At 34.3% G+C, this 14,270-nt stretch overlaps 1 protein-coding gene across 3 annotated transcripts in view; it reads left to right on the forward strand.

Moving 5' to 3' along the window:
• Nucleotides 1-14,270, forward strand: part of TAX1BP1 (Tax1 binding protein 1) — a 78,078-nt gene that overhangs the window by 20,526 nt on the left and 43,282 nt on the right. For all 3 annotated transcript variants that reach the window (XM_046668766.1, XM_046668767.1, XM_046668765.1), the window contains exons 4-5: nucleotides 1,076-1,263; nucleotides 4,927-5,085. In XM_046668766.1, coding sequence (XP_046524722.1) covers nucleotides 1,076-1,263; nucleotides 4,927-5,085 — 347 coding nt within the window. The remainder of the gene's footprint in view (nucleotides 1-1,075; nucleotides 1,264-4,926; nucleotides 5,086-14,270) is intronic.

Genomic DNA, 14,270 nt, shown 5'->3' on the forward strand with positions numbered 1-14,270 from the left:
GATATGAAAGAATAATAACAGGCATGCTTACTACAGATTTGTGGGTAGATATTAATATCCAAGATAAGGTGAATATATTCATCTTTGTAGTTCATTTTGCAATCATTGAATGCTTCCTTTTTACAAGTCATTCTGGGGGATTCCAGAATTTTTATGTGTATTATATATCTGCCTTCAGTATTTCTGAGGTCTTGATATAGGATATAAAGCATGCATATAATGACTAATAATGCTAAGTATACTGTGGAGTTTTTTTTTTTTAATGTAAACAGTACCATGGGAGCTATGGAGAGAGGAGGTAAAGATTAATTTTGAGGTAGGATAATCCAGCAAAATTTAAAAGAGAGGGTAACAATTGAGTTGAAGAAAGAAGGAACAAAATTGAACACACATTATTTATTTGTCAGATAGTGGGCTAGATGGTATAAATACATTATCTATAAATACTTTGGAACTCTGAGATAGATGGCTTCATATCTCTTCCACATAAGAAACTGGGACTCAGGGAGGTTAAGTAAATAGTGGTAGAGCTGGAATTCCAGAATAAATCTGTGTGGTTCCAAAGCTTATTTGTGTTCTGTTGTATCAGTGGACCTCATCTTCTTTTCTGCTTTACACAATTCTTATGTGCAGCCTATTCCTTTTGTTAATATCTCACTTTTGCGTGTAATGAATTTCAAATTTGAAGAAGATTTTTTTTTAAATTATATGTTCCCACCTTCAATCCTCCTAGATTTTTATGCTGGTTTTTCCCTTGCTCCTTCTCCAGCTTCTTTCTGATTGAAAAATACATACTTGACTCTCTCAGATGAGTGGGTTTTCCCTAATGAAGATGGGGAAAGGGTATTCTGGAAGTATAAACTTAGATCTAAGATAAGGAAAATTTCAGCGTGTTCAGGGAGGAAGAATGAGTCTAGTTTTGACAGATAATTTGTGAAAGATAGGAGGAAAGATACTCTAAGTGTCTGGAACAGGGTCAGGAATGAGAGGAGATGGCAACTATAGTTCAATTAAATTGAAATAAGATTAATTTTATAATAGGAAGTTTAATAATTTTTTGTTAACTTCCTCTTAGGATATTACCTTCCAAATGATGATGGAGAATTTTATCAGTTCTGTTATGTCACCCATAAGGGTGAAATTCGTGGAGCAAGTACACCTTTCCAGTTTCGAGCTGCTTCTCCAGTTGAAGAGTTGCTTACTATGGAAGATGAAGGAAATTCAGACATGTTGGTGGTGACTACAAAAGCTGGCCTTCTTGAGGTTGGTACCAACACTGAGCTGGTGATTCATAGTTAATTTTAAGAACAGAGCTCACACTGGTTGGCATTTTAAGAATTTTCAGGTTATGCAAGAGTATAATCTGAAAATCAAATGCTTTTTAACTAAAATAATAAACTTAGACTGTCAGTTTTGAAATACTTTAAAAATTTTTCTCTCACAATTATGCTGTTGATTTCACTGTGGCAGGGACTAACTGTAAGGCTTATTAGTATTTTGTGCATAGTAGATGTGCAGTAAATAACTCCTGAGAGTATTTAGACCTAAAGCTTTCCTAATGTTCCCTTACCCTAACCTTTCTTTTTTTTTTTTTTTTTAAAGATTTTATTTTTTCCTTTTTCTCCCCAAAGCCCCTCCAGTACATAGTTGTATATTCTTCGTTGTGGGTCCTTCTAGTTGTGGCATGTGGGACGCTGCCTCAGCGTGGTTTGATGAGCTGTGCCATGTCCGCACCCAAGATTCGAACCAACGAAACACTGGGCCGCCTGCAGCGGAGCGCGCGAACTTAACCACTCGACCACGGGGCCAGCCCCCTAACCTTTCTTTTTTAGTGGTGGCCTAACTCATTGATTGTAGAACAGTATATATTTGGAGGGTGAAGCTGGTGGGAAAGTGATGTAAAGCAATAAATGTAACTGTAATTGGGTGTGAACTTTATTTCACTGTGCAGTGCTCTTTCCCAAATGTGGCAGTAAATCAGGGAAGCATCCCAGTCTTTTAGTTTAGGTTGAGAATTTTTAGGATGATTTCTTTTCCCTGTTCATCTGATCAAATGAATAAGCCTGGATTACCCATAATTTAAAAAGGAAAAGTGAAAAGTGTCTGTTTTTTTAATTGAATATTTTGAAGTCATTGCATCAACTCCAATAGAAATTTACTGGGTAGATGGTCTAATAATGTTTTATATCTTAATGTTTAGTAGTTATTGAAGGAGAAAATGGAAGAACATTCTTATTTCAAGATATTTCTCAATATCTTTACCCTAAACCTAAAAAATTAGAATGTTACACTTCAGTTTCTATGAAAAACAGCTGCTTTAACTGGTTCGGCGTACATTTTTGGTTAGTTTACATTCATATTAGTCTATGGCAAGGCTTTGCTTTTTCTTTATAATCAGGTGGGTATTTTTAAATATTTTTAGTATTTTATACTTAGGTGGATTTTTTTACATTTTTAATGTAAATATTTTATGCCTTTTATTTCATTTTATTTATCTTCAAAATGTGAGACTAGAGAAAAAAGACAAGAAGTTATAGATATAATACTTTTATTAGACAGTTGAATGAAGATGGTTAGGAACCAATCATTTTTTATTGTGAATTCTTCCATAACTTCCCTTCCCCCTCCAGAAATTCCTCTCTTATCTTACATAAAGAAATGTAACTTTTATAGGGTGACTAAAACATTTTGTGGTGACAACTGCCTCATGATCAAGGTTTTTAGCCTGGTATTTGAATGCTAGTCAAAGATGCTGAAACGAGCCCAGCTCTTAGGAAGAATGCAGTTAGCGTTTATATTGCAGCATTTTGAATACTTGTAGACCACCCTGATTTCGGGGCCTCCAACAGAAAGACAACGGGCATTTTGACATCAACATCTCTGTTGTGCTCCTTCTTTAAGTAAATTGGGACATTGCACAATTTATTTTGCTTCTTCCTACTCATAAAATCCTTTATAAAGAAAATTTAAATTGTTGTCTCTTAGGTAGATATTTCTAAGATAAAAAATTTTTATGCTCTGACCTATTTTTTGAGAATTCTTTTAAATTTCCTCATTCCTCAAAATCTTTAATGATTTTATCTAAGGCTGCACAAAATTATTAGAAATGTGAGATATCTGGGGTATTGTTGACATTAAAAGTGATTAATGAGACATAATCCTTCAATATATGAGCCTTGATTGGATCCTAGATTTTAGAAAAATAGATATTTGGGGTAGTGGGGGATACTTAACTATGGACTGTGCATTGGATGTTATGAAATTATTATTAATTTTCTTAGCTATCATAATGGTAGTGGTTGAATAGGAGACGCTTGCTGTGAGTACTTAGGGGTGAAGTGTCTGCAGTTTTGCATCAAAAAAAATTATGTAAATACACTTAAGTTTATAATGGGTGATAAAATAAACATGGCAAAATATTAATAATTAGTGAATTTAGGAGATGGATCTGTAGGTCTTCATTGTAAAATTTTAACTATTTTGTTTGCTTGAAAGATTTCAAAATTCAAAATTGGGGGCAGGAATTAGACTTGTATACATTTTTATCTAATTTTAATTCCTTGTTAAAATTCTACTTAAGATTCAGTGAACTCTTCAGAAAGTATGTGCCAGTTAAATGAATCACTGGGAAAAAGTGGTTCTTTCATAATGTTTCTATTGCACTATGTCAAGATGTATTTTCATTTTTAAGCTACCAGAAAGTTTAGAGCCAAAAATGATTTTTTAAAAACATAAATAAAGTATAAAAGAAGTTAAATGAATAAATTAACTGTTCTCTTTTGAGGGCGTTTACTCATGTCATTTTCATTTGGTCTGATGCAACAGGTAGCAGGGTGATTTAAAAATTTTTAGCTTTTTAACCTTCATAATAGTTTAGTCAGTTTGATTTCCTCACTTTGGAAAACTGACTTGGGTGTCCAAGGGGAAAACGTTTTAGCTAAGTGTGTGATTCCTCTTTTGTGAAATCTTCCCTCTGAGTCTCCATTCTTCCCCTATTAGAATCAAAGACTTCTTGCTGTAAACAAAATATTAACCATTTTATTTACTACTATTTTAGGTCCCTTAATTTAGTAATTTTTTAGAATATTGGAATTTAGATTTTCCTGAACTGAGTAACTATTAGTGTCCACATAAGAATCAGTTATATTGTTAATATATTGTTACAGTCTGCATTTTGTCCTAAAATTTACATTTACTTATAAAGTTTGTTTTGGTTGAGCAAAACGGAGGTGATTATATGTATAGAAACTGTTATTCCTTATTTAAAGAACCAAAACTTTTAATAGTAATCCCATAGATGAAGGCCTTATGTAATACATAAGGAAGTTCTTAATAGCTTCAAAGATTTCCCATAGATTTGCATTCAAGAAGAGGTACACATTTTCTTCCCGAATCTTACCCATGGAAAGCCCAGAATTAAGTCACTTATGAAACGTGATATGTCTTATTTTTTTTTAGGACTGATTTCAAAAGTGGTTAGCAGGCAACTTCATAATAAAATTAATTTTATACCTTTTTTTAATGTTTTCTTCTTTGCCCAACCAAAAGATGATTTAAATTTATTATTCATAAGGGCCAGCCTTGCTGGCCTAGTGGTGAGTTGAGCATGATCCGCTTTGGTGGCCTGGGTTTGTTTCCAGGCAGAGACCTACACTACTCATCTGTAAGTGGCCATGCTGTTGGGGCGGCTCACATAAAGAAGAGGAAGATTGGCAACAGATGTTAGCTCAGGATGAATTTTCCTTAGCAAAAAAAAAAAATTGTGATTCATGAATTTTTCTAACTGAAGGCTAAAAGAGGCTGATTGGTATGAAGTAGATAGTATGTATAAGTTCTTTCTGTGAATTTATTCACTACTTTTTGAAATGGAAAACAATTTATAACATTTTAGGATTATAAAAAAACTATGAATTTTTTGTTTTACAGTTGAAAATTGAGAAAACCATGAAAGAAAAAGAAGAACTGTTAAAGTTAATTGCTGTTCTGGAAAAAGAAACAACACAACTTCGAGAACAAGTTGAAAGAATGGAAAGAGAACTTAACCATGAGAAAGAAAGATGTGACCAACTGCAATCAGAGCAAAAGGTTAGTTGTGTCTTCAGTAACTATTTGGGTTTGATAATGTATTCCCTGAAACCCACTTTTTTTTTTAATTGAGATCATAATAGTTTATAACGTTGTGAAATTTCAGTTGTACATTATTATTTGTCAGTCACCATATAAATGTTCCCCCTTACTCCTTATGCCCACCCCACATACCCCTTCCCCTCTGGTAACCACTAATCTGTTCTCTTTGTCCATGTGTTAGTTTATCTTCCACATATGAGTGAAATCATACGGTGTTTGTCTTTCTCTCTCTGGCTTATTTCGCTTAACATGATACCCTCAAGGTCCAGCCATATTATTGTGAATGGGATGATTTTGTCTTTTTTATGACTGAGTAGTATTCCATTGTATGTGCGTACACACACACACACACACAAACACATACACACCAGATCTTCTTCAGTCGATGGGCACTTGGGCTATTGTGAATAATGCTGCAGTGAACATAGGGGTGCATAAGTCTCTTTGAATTGTTGAGTTCAAGTCCTTTGGATAAATACCTAGTAGTGGGATAGCTGGGTCATATGGTATTTCTAATCTTAATTTTTTGAGAAATCTCCATACTGTTTTCCATAGAGCCTGCACAGTTTGCATTCCCACCGGCAGTATATGAGGGTTCCCTTTTCTCCACATCCTGTGCAACATTTGTTATTTTTTGTCTTGGTTATTATAGCCATTCTAACGGGTGTAAGTTAATATCTCAGTGTAGTTTTGATTTGCATTTCCCTGATGATTAGTGATGTTGAAGATCTTTTCATGTGCCTATTGGCCATTTGTATATCTTCTTTGGAAAAATGTCTGTTTAGATCCGCTGCCCAGTTTTTGACCAGGTTGTTTGGTTTTTTGTTATTGAGTTGTGTGAGTTCTTTATATATTTTGGAGATTAACCACTTGTTGGATATGTGATTTGCAAATATTTTCTCCCAGTTGGTGGGTTGTCTTTTCATTTTGTTCCTGGTTTCCTTTGCCTTGCAGAAGCTCTTTAGTCTGATGAACCTGTTAAAATGCTCTGTTTTCATTAAATGTTAAGTTAGGGTTGGGGTTAGGGTGTGCTATTTTGTGTAGTTATTATTCTTTTTTCTCTATTCTTTACACATTTCTCTCATTATTTGTACCTGGATTTGGCAGTTTTCCAAAGTGGAATGCCAGTGTTTTCTCTTTCACTCTTTTGCAAGCCAGAGGGGTGGAGGTGAGACAGAAGATGATTTCTGAGAACAGCCCATTACAGCATGTACTTAGCCCATGAGATCAAGAACACCCTGAAATGTGGCCTTTGAGGTTTTGACTCTTATCACTTTGAAATCCATGGGAAGAGTGGACGATTGGGAGAACAGGAGTTATGGAATGATAGTCTTCAATTGTGTGAAATTACTCATACACATCAAGCCATGCCTCTGATCCCGTTGAGTGTTAGGTGACATTCAAACAGTTTCAGGTTCTCTCTGCTGTCCAGGTGACAAGGATAACACTAAAGCACTACAGATAACACTAAAGCTTATTCTGACAGACTTAGGTTCAGAAAGTGGTAGATTGAGGTTTCGGGATTAATGAAGCAAAATTTCTAGGAGATTGTGGCTGTGGTACCCAGTAAAGGTCTTCAGCAGAAGTTTTTATGGCAAATCGTAAGTCTTGATGACAGTCACTAATCTTGGAGGGAACTCCTTCCCTGCTGCCATTCTTGCATTGGGAAGATGAAGTATGTGGAAGTGATGTTTTAAATGATAGTGTATACTACAGAAAAAAGGACCTAGAATGGTGTTTGTTACATAGTAGATTCTTTATAAGTGCAAGTAGCCATTATTGTTTTACTAGTTTTCATAATGATGAACCAGAGAATCATCAAAGAAGAACTAAAATGTGAACAGTGTCGTAAGAGGAATGGAAATTCATAGAATTTCCCCAAGATTCTGAAAGTAGTATTTATATAATGTAAAAAAAAAATTCTTAGTTATATGTTGGCAATTGCTTATTTCTTGGGATAAAATGATATGCTTGCTAGTATTCCTTTATTAGATAGTTTTTCTTTGTTACTAGTCTCAGGGCTTCTGGTTTTTTATGAATTTGCTTTTTACTTCCAAAATTACAGTCTCCATCTTATTTATTTATTTATTTATTTATTTGGAAGGTTTTATTTTTTTCCTTTTTCTCCCCAAAGCCCCCTGGTACATAGTTGTATATTCTTCGTTGTGGGTCCTTCTAGTTGTGGCATGTGGGACATTGCCTCAGCGTGGTTTGGTGAGCAGTGCCGTGTCCGCGCCCAGGATTCAAACCAACGAAACACTGGGCCGCCTGCAGCGGAGCGCGTGAACTTAACCACTTGGCCACAGGGCCAGCCCCTACAGTCTCCATCTTAATTAGGCAGGTCTGCTGGGCAGTTGTAACAGCTCAGAAACTTTCAGACTTGTCTTAGTTGGGTGGCTTATAAAATCCATGACATTTCTTGGCACTTGTTTTAAATATATTGCATGATGTGAATTCTTAAAAAAAAAAAAAAAATCTTAGGGGCTGGCCTGGTGATGCAGTGGTTAAGTGTGCACATTCTGCTTTGGTGGCCCAGAGTTCACCGGTTTGGATCCTGGGTGTGGACGTGGCACTGCTTGACAAGCTGTGCTGTGGCAAGCGTCCCACATATAAAGTAGAGGAAGATGGGCACAGATGTTAGCTCAGGGCCAGTCTTCCTTAGCAAAAAGAGGAGGATTGGCAGCATATGTTAGCTCAGGGCTAATCTTCCTCAAAAAAAAAAAAAATTTAGGAGAGTAGTTCTGAAGATCTTCTCTTTGGATACTGAGTATATAAACTACTGAATATCTGGAGGGCTATTTTGATGTATCATCTACAGTTTCGATTAAAATTTTATAATGGACAGTATACTAGGAATGATTGGTTGAAATCTTGTTTCTTCATGATAGAAGAAATTAATTGCATTTTCATTGTTTTATAAAATAATATGATTAGCTTATTACCCATTCAGTACTTGACAAATACTGACAATTAAATGTTTATAATAATTAAGTGATTATAAATAAGATCTTTCATCTTTTATAAACACTGACTTTTCTCGTTGTAAAATGCCACCAGAGAACACTTTTACTTTGTAAATTAAAAGAATTGGATATGTTAAGCTTATCAAAACTGATTGATTTAAGTAATGCCTATAGTTATATTTAAGGTTGTTTTGTGTGATTGGCTGTTTGAAGGAATAAAGTAGATTAAAACTGAAATCAAACGTTTGTAAATTGAGAACTATAAATTCCGTATTATATTTCCCCTAGATTATTTTAATGTGGTATGTACGTTTATGTACACCCTAGATTTAAAAATAAGGATAATTTTTACATTCATTTCTAGTTCAACTTTAATACGTGTGGAATTTTCTCCTCTTTAAAAGGCTGATTAATAAAAATAACTCCTGTAACACTTAATGTAAGCCAAATGCTGTTCTGAGCGTTTTTACATTTGTCAACTCACTTACTCCTATGAAGTAGGCTCTGTTATCTGCTTTTTACAGAGGTAGCACAGAGAGGTTACTTAACCTGCCTACGATTGAACAGTTTGTAAGTGGGAAAGCAGGCAGTCTGGCTCCAGCCAGTACTCTTAATCACGCTCTATACTTCTGCCTCTGAGGGTCGAAGATGTGAGCTTACCTAAATGATCTTTTTTAAAAACAACTTTATTGAAATTTAATTTACATACCAGAAATTTTATCACTTTAAAGTGTACAATCCTATCATTTTTATTATATTTACAGAATTGTGCAACCATTACCATGACCTAATTTTAGAACATTTGTATCACCCCAAAAAAGAAACTTTGTACCTATTCGTAGTCATTCTCCATTTCCCTCCCCTCTCAATCCACTAATCTAAATATCTCTCTGTGTGGATTTGCATATTTTGAACATTGCATGCAAGTGGAATCATATGTAGTCTTTTGTGACTGGCTTCTTTCACTTAAAATGCTTTCAAGGTTCATCTGTGTTGTAGTATGTATCAGTACTTCATTCCTTTTATTGTTAAATAAAATTCCATTGTATTGATTGATGTCTTTTTTTTTACCCCAACTTTACATTTATTAGACTTACATAAAAATTAGCAGTTTGTATGTATATTCGTTGTGTTCTTGTTTTTGTTTCGTTGGAGTGCTAGATATGTATTTGAAAATCAGAAGATTGAAAAGTAGGGCTCAGGGAACCAGTGATACTGAATCTTGTTTTTCAAATAGGACTAAAATGGGCTGTGACTCTGTTAAGTTTTTTGTTTTAGTTTATAATTTTTTGGAGCCTAAACTATGAATTGAGTTTTTTGCATAAAATAAATTATTTTCTTAACTTGAATGTTGATAGTATAAGATGTACTTCAAGGCATTTTTAAAGTAAATTCTTTTTGAGGATACTAAACAATGTTGCATAAACCACATAAGGAACATGTTATGAACTGTTGTATGTGTTCATATTGTTTTTGTTCTTAAGTTTCACAAACTGGGTAGGATACCTTGAGAATTACCAGGCATTTGGGAGTTACTACAGGTTTTGGAGTGAGGGAGAATGAAAGATCTCTCATTATGGTGACTCTGGCTAGTGTGGACCTCTTTGACTTTCTTTATGTTTTTGGCTTTCTCTTCTCTAAAGCTTTATTTATCATTGCGTTGCATCCCTGGTTTTGGACAGAGGTAGTTTAAGGCATTTAAACTGCTTAATATATGGAATTGCTCCAATTGCTTATATATATCTATATATGATATGTATCTTGATATACAGATATCTATATATATATTTCCTAATAGGTGAAATTGCCAAAAACCAATTTTGAATTTATGATACTGAATTTCTAATTCTCTTTTACTGATTGTCATTGAGGGAAAAAAGACACAAAGGCTTAATTTAAATGATTAGGGCATGATAGTTATAACTTATGTGTATATGGCAATAAATTTCTTTAAAGCCAGTTACGTTCATTTTGTATCTGATTTGCTCAGTAATAGTTTCAGGAAATTCAAAATATTTTGTTTCTAAAATATAAGTATATTTATATATACTTTGAACTAGCTCATACTCCTTGTAGATAAACACTGAAGTGTAAGATGAAGCATTTTTTTATAGTTCCATACAACTTGTATCATTGAGTATTTTCCATTCAGTTTCTTTTTTTTCCCCACCAGCTTTATTGAGGTATAATTGAGAAGTAAAATTGTAAGATATTTAAAGTGTACATTGTGGTGATTTGATATATGTATACGTTGGGAAAGGATTCCTCCCGTCTAGTTAATTAACACATCCATCAACTCACATATTTATCTTTCTTTTTTTGTGAGAAGATTTAAGTTCTACTCTCTTAACAAATTTTAATTATACAATACAGTGTTATTAACTATAGTCACCATGTTATACATTAGATCCTCAGACCTTATTCATCTTGTAGCTGAAACTTTGTCCCCTTTTACCAACCTCTCCCTATTTCCCCCACCCCTGGCCCCCTGGCAACCACTTTTCTACACTCTGTTTCTATGAGTTTGACTTTTTATTTAGGTTACACATATAAGTGATACCGTGCGGTATTTGTCTTTTTCTGTCTGGCTTATTTCACTTAGCACAATGCCCTCAAGGTTCAGCCATATTGTTGCAAATGGCAGGATTTCCTTCTTTCTTATGGCTGAATAATATTGCATTGTATATATTGTACCACATCTTTATCCATTCATCCGGTGACACTTAGATTGTTTCCATATCTTGCTTGTTGTGAATAATGCTGCAGTGAACATGGAAGTGCAGATGTCTCTTCTATATCCTGTTTTCATTTCTTTTGGATTTATACCCAGAAGTGGGATTGCTGGATCATATGTTAGTTCTATTTTTAATTTTTTGAGGAACCTCCCTATTATTTTCCATAGTGCCTGCACCAATTTACATTCCCACCAACAGTGTTCAGGGGTTTCCTTTTCTCCACATCTTCTCAACTCTTTGTTTTCTCTTGTTTTTTTGATGATAGCCATTCTAACAGGTGTAAGGTGATATCTCATTGTGGTTTTGATTTGTAAATCACTGATGATTAGTGATGTTGAGCACCTTTTCATGTACCTGTTGGCCATTTGTATGTTATCTTTGGAAAAATGTCTGTTTGGTTCTCTGCCCATTTTTTATTTGTTTATTTTTTGAGGAAGATTAGCATCTAATCCTCCTCTTTTTGCTGAGGAAGATTGGTTCTGAGCTAACATCTGTGCCCATCTTCCTCTACTTTATGTGTGGGTTGCCTGCCACAGTATGGCTCAATAAACAGTGGGTAGATCCACACCTGGCATCTGAACCGGTGAACCCTGGGCCACCAAAGCAGAGTGTATGAACTTAACTGCTGCGCCACTGGGCTGGGCCCTCTGCCCATTTTTAAATTGGATTTTATTTTTATTACTTTTTTTTTTTTTGCTATTGAGTTATGTAAATTCTTTATATATAATTTTGGATAGTAACCTCTTATCAGTTATTTGATTTGCCCATATTTTCTCCCATTCTGGAAGTTTCTTCTTCATTTTGTTGATGGTTTCCTTTGCTGTGCAGAGTTTTTTTAGTTTGACGTGGTCCCACTTGTTTATTTTTGCTTTTGGTGTCAAATCCAAAAAAATCATTGCCAATGCCAATGTCAGGGAGCTTACTCCCTGTATGTTTTCTTCTAGGAGTTTTATGGTTTCAGGTCTTAAATTTAAGTCTTTAATCCATTTTGAGTTGATTTTTGTGTATGGTGTAAGGTAGTGGTCCAGTTTCATTCTTTTGTATGTGGCTGTCCAGTTTTCCCAGCACCGTTTATTGAAGAGATTATCCTTCTCCCATTGCATATTCTTGGCTCCTTTGTTGTAAATTAATTGATTATTTATGCATGGGTTTATTTCTGGGCTTTCTATTCTGTTCCATTGATCTATGTGTAACTTATGTTACATAGCCACGTGTAACGTAGATTATTATAACAATACACACAAACCATCCAATTTCATTAAAATAAAAGGCAACTTAATATAAGTAAAATTACGTTATCCTAAATCTTTACTTCTTATTCCCTGCCTCTTTAAAAATGTATGTGAAACCCAGTGTTAAAAATTACTTGTCCATGGAATGTATACATGTTTAGGAAATTATTTAGACATTAGATATGTTTGTAGCCTTTCTTCCCTCTTCTCTACTCCAACCAAAAAATTTCTTTGGATCTGCCGTTTTCTTATAAAGGTAGAATTTAAGTGTATTTGCTCATAGGAGATTTACATTTAGTTAGTAAAGTAGTCCTCGTTACATTTTATTGCATTTAAACTTTGCTTTCTTTGAATACGAACAATAGTTCCTCTTCATGGAAATTTTCTTAGTGAATTTCTTGCTTTTGTTGTTCTTTGTTTAAATAAAAGTATAAGGTTTTCTCAAGATAATTTTGAAGTTTATTACTGAAGAGGTTATATGAATATTTGATCTTTAAAGATGTTTAAATTCAGAGATCTAAAATAAATTATGATTTCTGTCAGGTTAGTTTATAAAAACAAAAAAGCCAGCTGCAACTTAAATAGGTTTTTATCAGGGCAATGCTAATGAAACAAATAATTGCCTAATTATTGTGGTAATTATTTATTTATTTTGCCTTTTAGCCCATTATTTTAATGCCATGAAGACAGTTTATTATTGTACATTGTTGTCTGTTATATATTTTGTCTGAACCAGAGAACATGCATTTATATTCTATGTGGCTATCTGCATAGCTCAGTATTGTAGTTGATTTCAAGAAGCAGAGTGTTTGAGAAAGTCCAGGCTAAGTCAGATGAATGAGATTTACTTTAAAATCTTCTAGCAATTTCTCTGAGCAACATAATCCTTTTGCCAATAATTTGCTATTTAGAGTATTCAGGTACTAATTTACTAAAGTTTACCACTGTTTACATTTGAATCCAGAGTACCACACTTGTTTTCTGGACAGTAGTCAGTGATACCGTATCTGGTTTCTTTAGATACATTGGTATTCATTGGTAATCAGTTAATTTTGTCTTTTTTTTTTAACATGGGAATAAATGTATTCTGTTACTTTAGATATTTTTAGTACATGATTAGCCACAGAGATAGGTGATTTACAGTCTTTTTATCTGGTTGTTCCTATTTGAGAGTTTTATGACTTGGGAGAATTGATAATAGTGGCTCGTGGTAGCAGTGATCCTTAAACCTAGCAGGAGAGGGAAGAGTCTGCGGCATGAATCTGAAATATCCAAGTCTCTTAGTCTCCTTTTGCCTGCATTTTTTAATTGTTCTTATCTTTGTTTTAATATTAGAATTAGGCACTTTTGGCATGATTTGCAAACACTGTGATCAGATGAATATTTATCCCAAATTTCAAGTGTTTTTCAAAGATTGTGTTGTAGATTTTACTCTTTTAAGAAAAGTTATTTTTTTAAAGAAAGCATGATTCTTAGTTGTTTGTATGTACACTAAGGGCTTTGATGCCATTTTCATGCTCAGGAAGACTTAAGCACATTGAAGATGCCTGTGCTTCGCTCAGACATGAGAACTAGAGGCCTGAAGAAGAATCTCTACTTGATTGTGCCTCTTGAAAATAGGCTTGGATACTGAGAAGCTGTCAGGTGCCTTTATGGGTACCAGAAAAAGATTCTAAGACTCTCAAGTTACAGTTAGAATTAATTTGTGACTTAATTCTGTAGAGTTAGCTGACTCATAGATAATGCAATTAGTTCATGTTTTGCATTTAGTTGCTTGCCAATCTTTTCTTGTTCTTGCCCCATAGGTTTTTTAGAAGGCTATTTACCAACTGTAGAACTTCGTTAATTACGGAATCAGAAACTAGTTTTTGCCTCTGGGCAATCTAGTCTTTGTCCTGAGGAGAGATACCTGGATTAAATCTGTAGCCTATTTACAGTGCCAAGAGAACTTTTGGTAAAACTAAAAGTAAAAAATGTAGAAACTATTTAGAAACCTCTCTGGCTGTTTTTATACATCTGTCAGATTTTTACAAGAATCATTGAATTTTTTTTTTAAAGATTTTATTTGTCCTTTTTCCTCCCTGGTACGTAGTTATATATTTTTAGTTGTGGGTCCTTCTAGTTGTGGCATGTGGGATGCCGCCTCAGCATGGCTTGATAAGCCATGCCATGTCCGCGCCCAGGATCCGAACCTGCGAAACCTTGGGCCCCAG

The sequence above is a fragment of the Equus quagga genome, chromosome 8, assembly GCF_021613505.1.
Source record: "Equus quagga isolate Etosha38 chromosome 8, UCLA_HA_Equagga_1.0, whole genome shotgun sequence".
NCBI classification, from domain to species: domain Eukaryota; kingdom Metazoa; phylum Chordata; class Mammalia; order Perissodactyla; family Equidae; genus Equus; species Equus quagga.